The sequence below is a fragment of the Mobula birostris genome, chromosome 3 (assembly GCF_030028105.1).
Source record: "Mobula birostris isolate sMobBir1 chromosome 3, sMobBir1.hap1, whole genome shotgun sequence".
In the NCBI taxonomy this organism is placed as follows: domain Eukaryota; kingdom Metazoa; phylum Chordata; class Chondrichthyes; order Myliobatiformes; family Myliobatidae; genus Mobula; species Mobula birostris.
This window is the reverse complement of record NC_092372.1, coordinates 15,289,590-15,306,540: the sequence shown is the minus strand read 5'-3', so window position 1 is coordinate 15,306,540 and position 16,951 is coordinate 15,289,590. Positions and strand designations below refer to the sequence as shown.

General features: G+C 39.8%; 1 protein-coding gene across 17 annotated transcripts in view; it reads right to left on the bottom strand.

The window, feature by feature from the left end:
• The window catches only part of nedd4l (NEDD4 like E3 ubiquitin protein ligase), a 457,701-nt gene that overhangs the window by 71,326 nt on the left and 369,424 nt on the right, over positions 1 to 16,951 (bottom strand). For 9 of the 17 annotated variants that reach the window (XM_072252251.1, XM_072252254.1, XM_072252241.1 and 6 more), the window contains 4 exons: positions 16,468 to 16,536; positions 11,498 to 11,632; positions 8,663 to 8,779; positions 2,543 to 2,740 (listed from right to left, as the gene is read on the bottom strand). The exons of 2 other annotated variants lie outside the window; for them this stretch is intronic. In XM_072252251.1, the coding sequence (XP_072108352.1) occupies positions 2,543 to 2,740; positions 8,663 to 8,779; positions 11,498 to 11,632; positions 16,468 to 16,536 (519 nt within the window). The remainder of the gene's footprint in view (positions 1 to 2,542; positions 2,741 to 8,662; positions 8,780 to 11,497; positions 11,633 to 16,467; positions 16,537 to 16,951) is intronic. 6 more of the 17 variants (XM_072252258.1, XM_072252242.1, XM_072252244.1 and 3 more) reach the window with 5 other exon arrangements.

Sequence of the window (16,951 nt, the reverse complement as noted above, 5' to 3'; positions counted from 1 at the left end):
ACTCATTTCAGGGAGGTAGCACCACCACCCCTGCCGCCCCGTAACCCCATATTCCCCCCCCCCGTTCGACCTCTAAAGGTGTATGTATATAGGACATTTGATTATGAAAGAACACAACAATTTATTTGATCACATATTGAAACTATTTACACACACACACACACACACACACAAATACTCCTTGTTGAGTATTTTGTTGGCAGTCTCAATGCTAATAGCTAAATGCTAATGCAAATAGCTTTTCTATTTCTTTTGCAAACTTTCCTTGTACTGTGATGTAGTTTGCTTGGCAGATTTGAGCATTTTACTGGAAGTCTCAACCTCATAGCAGTCTGTGTCAATGAATTTGTTAATTTTGCAAGACATCAGATTCACAAGTGTTTTGTGAGACAGCTGACTTCTGAATTCTGTCTTAATGTGACGCACCATGCTGAATGCCCTTTCTACATCACAATTAGAATTTGGCAGCACCAAAAGCAGCTTCATCAACTGTCAGGGCTCTTTGAATCTCAACTGCCCTGTGCTCAGGGATTTTACTTTGGACAGCTTCCCTCAGAACTCATCAACTGGCAAACTTTTGTAGTTTGCCACCAGTCCTTTAATATGTAAAAGTAAAGTAAAGGCATCAGTTAGTCTTGTGAGGCCATGGATCTGTGCCTGGAAAGTCTTCAGTCTCCAGGGTGCAGGCCTGGGCAAGGTTGTATGGAAGACCGGCAGTTGCCCATGCTGCAAGTCTCCCCTCTCCACGACACCGATGTTGTCCAAGGGAAGGGCATTAGGACTGAAACAGCTTGGCACAAGTGTTGTCGCAGAGCAACGTGTGGTTAAGTGCCTCGCTCAAGGACACAACACGCTGCCTCGGCTGGGGGTCGAACTCACGACCTTCAGATTGCTAGTCGAACACCTTAACCACTTGACCACATGCCCTTCAATATGTACTTATATTATATTATTTTATATTATCATGGAGTTGTTTTTTTTATTCTATTACAACTTTAAGCAAGTCTACAGGGAGTTTGGCCTCATCACATAGGACATCAATAGAGCAGCTCCTTAGCAGCTAGCCAGCTAGTTAAAATAACATTAGCTACGCTAATGACACCTGTTAAACTCACCTCAACATGTCTTTTACAGTCATTTAACCCACCATGGGCAATAGAAAAGTCACTGTTTCAAACAGTGCAACAAGCAACACTGTCATTATTTTTGACCCCTATTAGACAGGGGTACACTTTAGTGTAGTCTGGGGTGAAGTACGTTTTATATTTTCTCTTTCTGGAACACTCTGCCATGGTGCTGCAGGACACTGAACTGAACTGATGGACAATGGAAGAGAGAGAGGTCGACTGTAAAGCCCACCCACAGAGAAAACTGATAGGTCTACTTAACACAAAGAGAGACCAATCAGGATGCTCTCTCTCTCACTCTCTTGCTACCTCTGTCACTCGCTCTCTCTCTCCCTCCCTGTCAACAAATTGATTTTCAGGATATTGTATATAATTTGCGGGCATCAGGGAGCCGCTATCAATATGCGGGAGACTTCCGGAACTTCCGGGAGAGGTGGGATGTCTGCATTAACCAACCTCAGTACCATGGCATGCACATCACCGAACATCATTTCATGTACATATAATTAGTCCATGTAATATAACAGTTACTTGTGCATTGTGTTTCATAGGATTGTTTTTATATTTAAACTTATTATTTTTTTGTTTTCTTTTATTGTGTTCGTTATGCATGTTGTGTTTCTTTCTATTGCATTATATTGAGAGGAATAATCATCTCATTCTCCTTTACACCTGTGTACTGTGGAATACCAATAAACAATGTTGAACAAGTCCTTCAGAATTTGCTCAATTATATTTCAGAAATCATTACGCAAATTGGCAACATAAACAATGTTTTTGCTATCTGCGTTGACAAAGATACTTTTACAAACAACTGTCCCACGGGCGCGTAGCAGTTAGCGAAACACTTTTACAGCTTGGGGCGACTGTGTTTGGAGTTCAATTCCGGCACCATCTATAGGGAGTTTGTACGCTCTCCCCATGAACCATGTGGGTTTCCTCCGGGTGCTCTGGTTTCCTCCCACATTCCAAAGACATGACGGTTAGTAGGTTAATTGATCATTGCAAATTGCCCTGTGATTAGGCTAGCTTTGAATAGGTGGGATACTGACCTCTGCAGCTCGTTGGCCGGAAGGGCCTGTTTCACACTGTATTGCTAAATAAATAAAATAATTAAATCCATTCTAACTGTTCGTAAGTATTTAACAACATCTGCTGATTACTACTCATGTTGTGACCTCCACTTAATCACTTGAATTTTTTGTGCAATACATGAACGTATCCCAGACAGGGTCAAGGATCAATGAACATGAATGATACTTTCAGTGAAAAATCCAAAATAACCACTTAACTCACTTCAGTAACATGACTCATAGAATAGATGCAAGGATCCCTCTCCTCAAAAATCTCAAATTTAACTCTTTGTACTACAAAGCTGGGAAGAAATACAGTTTTGGTTGGAGGTCAGGACTTACCCATGTTGTTGTTCTACTATTGTGATCGATGAAGAAAGGCCGACCATTTGGAGCTATGCGCATTTCCCAACCGGGAGGTAGGAAACTCTGCGCAACCTTATGCTGTGCCTTTGGTGAATTATAAGGCGAAAGCTGAGGAGACTGAGGAGTAGACAAAGTGTCCTTTACAGCTCTGTGCAGAGGGGGGTCCTTAGCACTCTGAAAAAATATAAACAATCATATGTCCAAACTGTTCATATGGGATGGGGTTTGGCTTTTTTAATCATTGTACATCCAGCATGAAACCTCAATAAATATCCCACTTCAGATAAACCATTTGTCAACTTCAGATAAACCATTTGTCACCTTCAGATAATCTATTTGTCAACATCAGATAAACTATTGGTCAACTTCATATAAACTATTTGTCAACTTCAGCCCACTTGGGCAAAAGATACAAATGAGAAGAAGCAACCAGCAAATTTTTGAAAATCTATTCAAACATCAAAATAAACTCATTCTCATTTATTTATCTACGCATATACCCTTTAGCTGTATACCCTCGGAGTATACTAAAGCCCCCTCTTTATCTATAAATAATCAAGTTTTACTGCAAGGATTTCAACCACCATACGACAACTATGTGCACGCAATATCAAATCTATAACATCCAGAACTCTGTTGAGATCAATTTCCAGCATGACTGGAAAAAAAAATGAAAGTCACAAACCTATTGCACTAATGAAATCACAGAAACACAGTCTTTAGTGTACACTAGGATACATTTTCAAGATGGTGGTTTTGAATTTTGAAGACTTTCAGGTATTTTCAGTGTGACAAAAATACACCTCCAGGTAGTGATAGTCTTTTTCTCTCCAGTTAAACCCCTTGCTAAAATAAATTGGGTATCTCATCAGGAGGTCTAATCATTGACTGCTGCATCTGAAGCAAAGGTTCAAAGGTCCTTAAAAACAGAAAAGTACAGGCCCTTCGCTCCATGATGTTGTGCTGACATTTCAACAGATTCCAAGATCAATCTTACCCTTCCTTTTCACCTCACCCTCCATTTTCCTTTCATCCATGTGCCCATCCAAGAGTCTCATAAATGTCCCTCATGTATCTGCCTCTACCACTACACCTGGCAGTGTGTTCCACACACCCACCACTCTCTGGGTACAGAAACCTACCTCTGACATCTCCCCTATACTTTCCTCTTATCACCTTAAAATTATGACCCCTGCTATTAAGCATAAAAAGGTCTCTGGATGTCCACTCTATCTATGCCTCTCATCATCTTGCACACCTCTATCAAGTCACCTATATGCCTTCCAATCACCTTGAAAGTATTTAGCCATTGCCGCCTTGAGGAAAAGATGCTGGCTGTCCACCCTATCGATGCCTCCTATCATCTTGGACACCTCTGTCAAGTCATCTCTCATTCTCCTTCACTCCAAAGAGAAAAGCCCTAGCTCGCTCAACCTATCCTCATAGGACACGCTCTCTAATCCAGGCAGCATCCTGGTAAATCGCCTCTGCACCCTCTGAAGCTTCCATATCCTCCCTGTAATGAAGGGACATATTAAGAGTTTAAAAGCTAGAATGGTTACATCCTGCACATAAAACTTTTTAATGGTTTTAACTCATGAAACTTGTTTCAGTCAAGAAACGTAATCAAGACTTCATCTCAAACAAACAATGGGCAGGTCTTCCCAAACTCACAAATGCTAACAACTAAAACAACTTCAACGTATTTTCTCATGAAGAGTTGATGAAGTGGCTGCTACAGCTGAGCTTCCATTTGTACACATGGCAACTTTGAGACTCAAGATATCCACATGCCAAATTCTAAGTAAAGTCATGTTGCATACAGATATTTTTTGGAAAAACCAAGCGCCTTCAGGTAAAACTGATAACAAAATTGAGATAATAATCTGTAGCAAGTCATTGCGTTGTCTTGCTTCCATAAAGCTTTGCTTAAACCTTATATCCAGACACTTGGGTCTAAGAGAATGAGAGTTTACTCGGGATGTCGAATGCCTGTTGTTTGCAAGTCCACTGTAGTTTGAAGGCCCAGAGCACTGTCCTGAGGTTGGAAGGCTATGCTGCCCCCAACACATCCTAAGTGTTCGTTGTTAATGCAAAGGATGCATACCATTGTATGCTTCAATGTTGTTGTTGCTGTTCCTCTCTATGCCTTGTGGCACATCAGGCGGCAACCTTGTCTGTTTTCTTACGAGGCCAAGTTGCCAGCTGAACATTCAACCCAGCACAGATGGAAGGTGTGCAAAGAGCCAGCCTGATTCAAAATCGAGACCACTCACCTCGAAATCTGGTGCAGATGCCGCTACACCACTGGCCCACTTATGCTTCAATGTACACGTGATAAATAAATATGAATCTTAAGATTGTGATTAGGGAAAAATAATTAAAATGGTTGTGTATTATTTAATTCACCTAATAAATAAAAACGCTTTGGTTTTCTAACTGGTCCTCCAGAAAATGCTATTTTCATTGGAGTTGATCTCATTCATCTCTTTCTGAAACTGATAAATTTCTTCAGGGAATATTAATATGTTAATAACAAAAATATTATTGAAAATTTGCAACATAATGTATTGTTTTATTCACCTGTAGGATATGGGTTTCATTAGCCAAGCCACCATTCTCTGCTCATCTCTAAATTGGCTTTAAAAAAGTGACTTGACACAAAAATGAACAACTTTATGGAAAATGTTCTCAACTCCGCAGTGTGATTAGTTTTTGGAATGCACTCCCGGAGGAAGGTTTATCTGTAGTGTTCAAAATGAAGCTGGATAATTGTCCGTAAGAAAACAATTTTTCAGGCCTTCTGGGAAAATTCAGTACTTGCTGGATATACAAATGGTCTACACTGTGAGCTATGGACTCACAAACTAATTTGTGGCAATGGCTTCCAAATTTAGTCCATGCCATTAGATGTAAGTCTTCCATGCAATCGCATCCCAAATGTAAGGAGTACCCATAAATGATTTGATAACCTATTTGAAAAATGAAGCATTCAGCATAGTTATGATAGTGTTTTTAAGTTACATACGCAAAATGCTGAAGGGACTCAGCTGGTCAGCAGCATCTCTGGAAATGAATAAATAGTCCATGTTTTGGGTCGAGGCCCTTTCTCAGGCTCCTCAGGAAGGGTCTCGGCCTGATACGTTGACTGTTTATTCATTTCCATAGAAACTGTCTGACCTGCTGAGTTCCTTCAACATTTCGTGTGTGTTGCTTTGAACTTCCAACACCTACAGGACTTGTCGTGTTTTTGTTTTTAAGTTAACCAATTTGCCACTCAAGCATTGCACTAACTGATAGAATGTATAGGCCAAAATATAATACATTATATTATTATGTATTGCGATGTACTGCTGCTGCAAAACAACAAATATCACGGCATGTGACAGTGATATGAAACCTGATCCTGAGTTTCAAAGGAACTGACTGTTTCAGAGTTAAAACTTAGTTAAATTCCACCCAGAGACATCCCTCACTACTCTGTGCAGCCACTTTTGATGGATGATAAATATTATTGTGTGTAAACAAATAAGCCTTACAGTACTGTGCAAAAGTTTAAGGCACATATACATATAGTCAGAATGCCTCGGACTTTTGCACTGTACTGGAGTCATTTTATGTTTGCGCTGAACTGCTGCCGCAAAATAAAATAAGTTTCATGACATGTGCATGGCGATATATCTGATTCTGATATAGGTCTCTATTGTGAACTGAGAGGGGAAGGGGGCAGGGAGAGGGGAATCATAGTTGGAAAAAGGGGAAGGGAGAGGGGAGGGAGAGGGAAGCACCAGAGAGACACTCTGTAATGATCAATAAACCAATTGCTTCAATCAAATGACCTTGCCTTGTGCTTCAGAGCAGGGTGTGCCTGCACCCACAACAACCCCCCTGCCTCTGGCATTCCTTCTCTGTCACCTGCCCCACACCGTGTGTGTGTGTGTGTGTGTGTGCGCGCCGTGTGTGTACCTAAGACTTTTGCACAGTACTATACAGTACGTTGCTCAACTTTGCTGTCTAGTACATATCAGCTAGAAAGGGGAGACAATAGAGTTAAAATGAATGGCGATTACTCTCATCTCGTTCTTATGTAATGACTGTGTTGGTGGATCCATCCGAATTTCCCATTACTACTAATATGATAACTGTCTCTTAGAAATTAGTCATTTTTGTTTCTTCAGCCACAAATGAATACTTCTGTCAGATTCAATTCCAGAGTTTTCCGAAGTAGGATCTGAGTGAAAGCCATACCTGCTGAATCTGTGCTGACAATATCTTTAATATAGTTGGAATATGAGTGGCGTGCTAGCCTAGTAGTTTGTATAACACTATTACAGCGCCAGTGATTGGGGTCAGCTCCCGCCATTGTGGGAAGGAGTTTGCACGTTCTCCCCTTGACCGTGTGGGTTTCCCCCAGATGCTCCAGTTTCCTTCCCCATTCCAAAGACGTATGGGTTAGGGTTTGTGAGCTGTGGGCATGCCCTGTTGGCATCAGAAGCCCAGTAACACTTATGTACTGCCCCTCCAGCACATCCTTCAACCTCACTGGTTGTTGATGCAAATCACACATTTCACCGTACGTTTTTGATGTACACATGAAAAACAAAATTAATCTTTAAATCAAAATATTCTTTGAATTTCATTATCGTGAGTGCTAGGCCACTGCTTATAACAATATAAATAATTTTAGAATAAAAAATGTAATATTAATACAAACAGCGACTCCTCTGCTTGCATCTTTGGAAACAGCTCTACTTCCATCTTTAATACTTTTCCCTTTCAGGGCTCTTTTGAAGACCCTGACCTGGAGTTACACACTGACTATGGCTTTTTGCGGGAATGGGGTCCGCTCTCGAGGTTTCATAACTGGCCGTTGTTCGGCATGCCAAGGGCTTGGCCTAAGAGTCCAGCTCAGCTTCGGAGGGCTAAGATCTTGGGGCTTTGGAGATGGGCGGATCGAAGGTCGGTGTCACGGCAGGAGACCCGTGTGTTGTCGGGGGAGTCGGAATATCTACGACTGTGTGCCCAGATCTTTGGGCACAGAGTTTGAAAAAAGCAACATAACGGACTTTTAACATGGTAAACCAGCGAGTTGTCTGTTATGTCCCCCTGCTCACTGTGAAAATGGAGCCACCTCCTTCTCCCTTATTAGGGAGAGAGAGTTTGTGGTATGTCGTATACCAGGTGAAATGCGAAGTCTTTGGGGTAACTGCAAGTCTGTGTCTTTGCTGTTGCTTTGCTCACACTTGGCAGCTTGGTGGTGGGTGCCGATGCTTTTCTTTTGTTTGTGGGGGGAGGGGGTTCGTTGCTTGCTGCCGCTTACGCGTGGGAGGGAGCAGCTGGGGGGGGGACTTTGGGGTTCTAACATTTAACTGTCGTTCATTCTTTGGGGCACTCTTCTGTTTTCGTGGATGGTTGCGAAGAAAAAGCATCTCAGGATGTATATTGTATACATTTCTCTGACATTAAATGTACCTTTGAATCCTTTGAAATAATGTTAATTACTTAGTCCATGTATTGCAGTTTCAGGTTTAAGACTGAGGAAGCATTTTGTTAAACACTGCATTATACTAAAATATTATTCCTGTTAAAACAAAAAGAAATGTGTTAATCTGTCATGTCCTTTCACAGGACTTTATGTACAATATGATGCTGCATTCCTCTGCTTACAAAAAAAAATACAAGACAATTATGATCCAAGATAAAGAAAAGTGATAATTGACTGTGGATATGCATTGTTAGTAACATCAGATACCTGAAACCCAAAAACCAAGTTACAACGTAACAGTCAGACAATTCGGAGTTGACATAGGAATATTAGTATTATGTATGACTACAAGGGCACAGTTCACTACTTATAGACATTAACTGAAGATCAGAAAGGCTCTCATTATGACAGACAGTACATGCAGGAGCTGTTTTCAAAAAGAAAGGAAGATAATCACTGTTGTAGGTAAAGAATTGGAAGTGCATTAGCTAGGATAAAGAGTAGACTGGAAGGCTATATTAGCTGAAGAAAACAGTGACGGAAGAAACGAGACAATGGAATGTTAAGGTGATAGAGAGCATTGGAGGATGTGGAAGATGCTCAACTCTCACCTCCATCGGGGTTGATAAGGTTACAGTGGGTGAGCTGAGACTGCGAGGCCGCCTTATCTGAGGCTCGCTTAAAAGGCTGTTGCTGGATGCAGTAGCTGATGCGCCATCATCTGCGTGCTGGTAGTATGAAGAAGACGGAGTTAGTAATTGCCTCAGGAAGACTGGCACTGGCATTTACGTTATTACACTCTAAATGCTAATGTATTTTTAAAATTGGAAATTACATACTGCTCTGATATACGACATGCATCAATTTCTGATAACTCGCTGGCTTAACTTTCATAAACGTCAAGGATTAATGAAATTAAGTTGTGAATCTGCTGTATTCACAAAATTAAGCTGTGGATTCAATAGATTTACAACTTCATTTCATTCACATTACCAGGATTAAATTGATGGGTATTTCACACTTTACCAAAAAAAAACATTGTAGGCCAAAGGTCCTTTACTGTGCTGTGCTAATACTCCTGTGTTCTATGTGCTGGGTTTGGGCATTGCACACAAGGCTGGCACTTATTGCTCACCTCTACTTCGAACATTACAGCACAGTACAGGTCCTTCTGCCCATGATGTTGTGCAGATCTTTTAACCTACTGTAACATTAATTTAACACTGCCCTCCTATGTAGACCAGCATTTTCTATTATCCAGGTGCCTATCTTAAATGTCCCTAATGTACCTGCCTCTACCACCACCACCCTGGCAGGGCGTTCCAGGCACCCACCAGTCTGTGTGGGAAAAAAACATACCTCCGACATCCCCACTATACTTTCCTCCAATCACCTTAAAATTATGCCCCCTTGTATTTTCCCATTTCTGCCCTGGAAAAAAATCCCTGGCTATCTACTCGATCTATGTCAATCAATATTAGGGAAGTTGAAGTCACCCACGACAACGACCCTGTTATTTTTGCACCTTTCCAAAATCTGCCGCCTCAATGTTTTGGTCACTATTGGGGGGGGGGGGTGCAACGGAGGGGTCCATAAATAGAATACTCCAAATTGTGATTGTTCCCTTCTTGTTTCTGACTTGCACCCACACTGACTTGGTAGTCAATCGTTTTATGATGTGCTCTTGATATTGCTGCAGTCTAAACTGTGTCTAGATGATGCTGTTAGGTGTGATGTGGGAGATTTTGATCAAGACAAATGGCCTTAGCGGGCAACAGCAGAAAATTTACTGGAGCAAACAGGCTTCCATAAATGACCACTGAAACTTGTATTATCACAGAAAGAATTAAACTGTTTGCAGTGAAGCACTTTTCTGCTTATTTCTAATGAGAACAAATGGGAGGGATCCAGAAAATAAAATTAGTTACAAACAGATTATTTTTGCAAAACAGGCAAAACGTTGGAGGAATTCAGCAGGTCAGGCAACATCTATGGAGAGGAATAAGCAGTCAACGTTACAGGAAAGGTCTCAACCTGAAATGTTGACTGTTTACTCTTTTCCATAGACGCTGCCTGATCTGCTGTGTTCCTCCAGCATTTTGTGTATGTTGCACTGGATTTCCAGTACCTGCAGAATCTCCTGAGTTTAAGATTAGTTTTGCATATTGCTCTGAGTTGTAAGTTATAAATAGCATAATATTTTCCAAGTTAGTACATTAATAACCTATTCTGGGATTTTGCATTAAACACATGAAAATTACTTCTGTTCATCTGAAAATTCTCTTTATTAGCATTTTTACGCTGCTTGTAACCACATTGATCACTGAGTGACACATCCTGATGTGACCCTTCAAGGACCATCCATTGACTAACGCACAAGAAATTGAGGGCAGGGTTAAGCCAACTAAAACAATACAACATATGCTTTCCGCACTTGGAAGATTTTTGCATCGAATGTTTAAATCTACCTAAAATACAACAAGTTCCTTGGAATTTTAGAAGGAAATATGCTGGTTACAGACAGCATGTGGATCACACTAGCTCTGTGCATCCTGCTCTGAGTGAATATAGAACACCACAGCCCAAAAACGGGCCCTTTGGCCCATCTCATCTATGCTGAAATGTTATTCTGTCCAGTGCCATTGACCCACACCTGGATTATAGCCCTCCATACCCTTCCCATTCATGTACTTATCCAAATATCTCTTAAATGTTGAAATTGAACCACTTCCTCTGGCACCCTCTAAATGAAGAAGTTCCCCCTCAAGTTCCCCTTAAATATTTCACCTTTCACCCTTAACCTATGACCTCCGGTTCTAGCTTCACCTGACCTCAGTGGAAAAAGCTTGCTTGCATTTACCCCTTGTAATTTTGTATACTTCTATCATATCTCCCCTCATTCTCCTATGCTCCAGGAATAAAGTCCTAAACTATTCAACCTTTCCCTATAATCTTTCTTGTAGATTGGTGATCAGAACTGCACACAGTACTCCAAATTCAGGCTCACCAACATCTTATATGACTTCCTATAGGTGACCAGAACTCATACATGGTATCATGTATAAAGTGGTCTATTTCAATGCAAGATAATTTTTGATATCAAAAATATAATAGATCAGAGACACACACAAAATGCTGAGGAACTCAGCAAGTCAGGCCAAATCTAAGGAGAGGAACTAAAAATCTTGTTTCAGGACTGTTGAAGGGTCTCAGCCCGAAATGTCGACTGCTTATTCATCTCAGATACTGCATTTTGTGTGTGTTACTCTGGATTTCCAGTGTCTGCAGAATCTCTTGTGTTTGTAAGAGGTTAGAAAATTAACTTCCAAAACGAAAGCAAAGGAAGTCTGACTGAACCAACAGAGAAGTTCTGGACTGAAAAAAAGGCATGTTATTCTAGGGAAGTGGGAGCATTGTCCTGTTGAGTGGTAGCACAGTCTTCGTACCTGCACAATTGGACGTGTCCAAGTAGTAGTTCTGTTGTTATGGTTTACATAATAGGAGCGACCCTTTGCATCTTTCCGCTCTTCCCATCCTGGAGGCAAGCCAGGTGTTGTGAGCATGTGGGCTGCAGATGACTGCTTGTGCAAGATGATTGAATTTAAGTTAATATGCAAGCTTAAAGTGTATGCTTACCCATTCAGAGTTGATTGACAGTAAATTAACAGCATTCTGTAAATGTCCACCAAAACAAAACTGACATGCATCTCTTTGTAGATCCCAAGCAAGACTTAAGTTTAAATAATACACTGCTAAGGATTAAACTTTTTTTTATTTTACCCATTTATTCCCACCATATTTTGAATTTACCCTCATTTATTACTCAAGAGAAATTAGCTTCTTGAATTTGTCTCCTTTGATTAAAGATCACACTGTCTCTATCTAACACACACAAAATCCTGAATGAATTCAGCAGGTCAGAGAGCATTTATGGAGTGGAATAAAGAGCTGATATTTTGGGCCCTCACGTATGTCCTGATGAAGGGTCTCGGCCTGAAACATTGGCTGTTTATTCCTCTCTATAGATGATGTCTGAGCCTGATGTCGGCAAATTTGGATGTAGTGGCCTCCTTAAGGGCCAACCAAAGGTGATTTTGGCTTTTTTTAGATGCCCTTTCTATGATTGCAGGACAATTCTGGATATTAAGAACTTAAGGTACTGCAGGTCTACCCCATCAGTGATCTGGGCTTAGTGCAGACCCTGTTACTGCTTGCTACAGGAAAGCATTGGAGTTGATGCATGAAGGTGGTGAACAGACGGTGAGCAAGTGATTGTCCTGTATATTTCTCTAGCAATTGTAAGATCTCCTTGGACATTGATAATATAAAATGCTGCACATCTGTTTCCCTTGCTTATTGGGAGACAGATGGCAGGGGAGCTACATGGCCTTGGTTGTAGTAAGAATTAGGCCTCAAGCCGTGGGCTTGCCTGTTCCAGCAGTCCAGGAAGAGGACGCTGGAAGCGGTGTAGGGTTGTGTCCATGCTGGATTGAGAATTGGCCCCTCCTGTTGGTGCTGCCATCCAGTGTTTGATCGGTGGAATGACAAGCTAGATTGTATGCGTTTGTCTGTGGACTGCAGAGAACTGCTTGCTCTTGCTGATTACACCAATGCACCATCAATTGTCACTCAGGGGCAGGGGCTATATTTTTTGTGTGACTGTATGTTTACTTGCTGTCTTACTTAGGTTATGGGTGCTTTGTGCTATGTATGGCTGTTGGTACTGTGTTTTGCACTTTGACCCAAAGGAACGGTGTTGAATTTGGCTGTATTCAGGGATATTCATGTATGGTTAAACTTAAACTTGAGTTCCTCCAGCTTGTGTGTGTTATTCTGGATTTCCGACATCTGCACAATCTCTTGTGTTTATGCTTTACTAACATTAACTTTCAAACAAATCAATTGGCATTTAGAAAATAAGAAAAAGTGACAAGATACTAATGAAGTACAGGGGAAAGTGCTGTAAGTAGATCACTTTTTAAAAGCTGGAGCAGATGTGAGATCTCAAAAGAATATGTATACTCACTGCTTAAATTTTTATTAGATTTCTGGTGTTCAGGATTTTTCTCGATCATATAGCCTAAGTAATAGCTTTAAAGTAGCATTAAGCTGCGTAGCAGAACTTTGATGAAGTTTCTCCTGTATTCCAACTTTTTGAGAATATTGGTCAACAAAGAAAATGCACTATCCAACCTACTGCCCAGATTTTAACGGGGAAACTTTCTAGGAATAATTACTATCTCCATTTCAATGGCTCATATGTAATTCTGCACACATTTATCAACCCCTCACAATTTTTAAAGTCACCAATAATTATAAGATTTGCTTTTTTTTTCATTTCAAAACAGGTTGTCAGAAAAATAACAAGGGCAGTTTTAAAAACAAAAAAGTAGAGATTATTCACCATTTAATTTGCTTTGATTACTCAGCTGAAGAAGAAGCTGTTGGTCATGGTATTAAAACTGCATGTTACTCTTGCTTTTATCACGTACTGGCACAGACAGAACCACTCAGCCCACTGAGTTTGTGTGCACTCAAAAAATTCAAGTTTTCCTCAGTTAGCTTTTATTTAAGGTATATTCATTTATCTTTTGCAACATGCTATGGAATCTACTTCTAGCATATTAAGACACAGCACTATTAATCATAACAGCTTTGTGTGAAAAAGTATTTCTAATATCTCTCCTCCCCCTCCTATATCCCAACTTTTGTTATTTACTTTACATCTATGACATCTGGATGAAATCTGTGACATCTGGATGAAAGCCTTCTCTAAGTAAGGGCTTCTTCCCATGAGCCTTCCCAATACACTAACTATTTTGAACCATATTTAGAAATACTAATGATCTCTGAGTTAACCGTAATTCTGTTTGTGAAAATGTCTGAATTAGCCACAAACCAGAGTTGAAAAGTTAAGAAACAACCCAAGACGATTAGCGTAGAAGGAAAATTGAGAAAACTCAAGAGAATAGCTTTGGTAATACCAAACTTGGCATTTTAAAGGTTTGATGATAAAGTGAAATTTTACACCAACGACAAATTCCAGAGCCACAATCTTGGAGGAAGAATAATGAGTTAGAATGGTGTACAGCACAAAATGTTAAGATTCAGAAATAATGAAAAAAAGACAGTAGGAAGAAAGTTCAGAAGAACATTAGTCATAAGAACATATTGTTCAAATAGAAGGAAAGGCAAGTAAATTGGATATAGTCTTCGATAAGGAGATAATCAGCAAAGACGTTTTTTCCATTGCCCTGTTCAGAAATGCACAAAAGTTTTAGAAACATTTCACAAACACCTGGGTGCAACTGAAAGGCAGAAAATTGATGATAGTTCTCTTAGAAATGCACATGAAATTATGTTTCAGAAAGATCACGTAGTACTGTGCAAAAGCCGGAATCACATATATATAGCAAGAAAGCCTAAGAGTTTAGCACAGTGTTGTGGTAATTTTAAGTATTGTACTGCACTGTTGCTGCTGCAAAAAAATCAAATTTCATGACATTTGTGACTGACGATAAACCTGATTCTGATATGACTCTCTATTGTGGAGTGAGAGTGGGAAGGGAGCAGGAAGAGGGAAATCATGGTTGGGAAAAGAGAAAGGGAGAGGGGAGAGAGCAGGAATCACCAGACGTTCTGTAATGATCAGTAAACTATTTGTTTGGAATCAAATGACCTTGCCTGGTGTCTCAGGGCCCTGGCACTCCTTCTCTACCACCTGCTGTACACCCCTCCCGCAGCACTCCACCCTCGCCATTCCCAACATCGTTTGCTCCCACCAGATTTACAATTCATTCTCTGCTCCATGTTGACAAATATAGCACTGTGCAAAAGTCTCAGGCACCCAAGCTACATACATATGTGCCTGAGACTCTGGCACAGTATTGTAGCAGTGCTGTTAATGTGGCACTTCCCGATTCATTACTTAATTGGAAATTTAACCTTTGCCACTACTGATGAAGAACCTTGTATTGAAATGTTTGATCTTTGTACCTTCAGATGACAATTCTGAAGTAAAAAAAGAGCTGCTAAGAAGGTTGAGATTCATTGTCCTATCTCTTACTACCAATAAATACAGTTCATTAGCAAAACTTGCAAATTTCAAATTCATATAGACCACAAAAAAAGTAAAATATATAATATACCATTTAAAACTCCGTACCAAGAGAACATTTTAAAAAAGTGTTTTTATCATATGTGAATGAACAGCATACCCACTTACAAAGTTAATGGTAGATAGTATAAAGTTTATACTTAACCACTGAAATTAACACACTGGCTCTCTGGGATCTTATCACTATTTTACTGTGGGATTTCTTACTACTTATCAAAGTCCCAGCTTTGAGTTCAGATAGAGAAAAAGGGTATTTTCTACCTGAAAAGCTCTTGGAGATGAATTTAAGATATTGCAAGAGTAAAATGAAAAGATGAGATCAGTCTATTATTTTTAAATTATTATTATTTCAACATCAGTATTATGGAACAGTGCCCTATATTAATTGAATATTAAAGTAGGAATGTTTAAGGAAAATATTCTGTGGAATTCATTGGCACAGTTGGCTGCAGAGGTCGGGTCACTAGGTGCATTTAAGGTAGAGGTTGATAGATTCTTGTTTAGTCAGGGCATGAAGCTTTGTGAGGAGAAGGCAGGTGAATGGGGTTGAGAGAGTTCTGCTCCTATGTCTTATGGTCTTATGGTATTAGAAGACCCTCCTCACTGATCACCTCTGCATTAGAGAAAACACTGAAAACATCTGAAAAACATCCTTGACATCATGTCAAAGTTCCCTGAATTCAAACTTTCTTTGTTCAGTCTGTCTGGAGATGTCACTCCTATTTAATCTCCACTTTTTGTCTGCTTCATTCAGTTCAATTCTCAAGAGCTCAGATGGGTTCAAAGGCTCATTAGACGGGAATCAATTGATGTTGGTGGGAATCAAACAAATTGTACGAAGATCATACAATAATTCCCTTCTCTGGTCACTGAGACTGGATGAATACCATTCAGAGTCTCGACACTGCTTTCTTAAGCTTAGTGATAACTTTGATAAAGGTTATTTTTCCTTTATAATGCTGAATTTGAATATTTTTTGTTCTTGTAGCAAACCCTGGTAGACCTATTCGATATCATGAGTAACAGTCTGGAAATGTCCTTTCAGTTACACCATTTTGAAGGGTTGAATCACTGTTGATGTAATTAACTGCAATTCAGCTAACCTGCAGTGACCTACAACACTATAAATATAAGTGACAAGTATCAATAAGACAGGAAGATATGGAAGGACAAAATGAGGCAAAGGAATGACAAATAACTAATTAATTTTCAAAATATATATAGTTAAACTCTAACTAAATTGTTTTATAAATTAATAACTTTAAAATAAAAATTATTGTGCAATGCAGAACAAATTACCGTGATTTCATTTTGTTGTTCACTGCCTGTGACAGTTGAAGAACGAGGTCGTCGTGATTGGGTGCTCTGCTGATAAACCATAAACTATTTTTAAATTTTACCAATTAAAACTCTGTGGTGCAATAAAAGTAGAATGAATTCAAGGTTAGTAGTTAATAAAGTTGATTACTGTGCACGGAATATTTAAAGAATTGTTTTAGTATTTCAAGAAAGCAGTCTAGAGAGGAAGAAATTTGAAAATGAAAATCGTGCTTTGAGTCATCATTTTTGTAATTTCAGTGACAAAAAAAGAATTACACTTGGTGACCACATTATTAGGTCCCTCCTGTGCCTAATAAAGTTGCCACTGAGTGTATATTTTTGGTCTTCTGCTGCTGTAGCCCCATCCTCTTCAAAGTTCGATCTGTCAAGCAGTCAGAGATGCTTTTCTACACATCACTGTTGTAACGTGGTTAGTTGAGTTACTGTCACCTTCCTGTCAGCT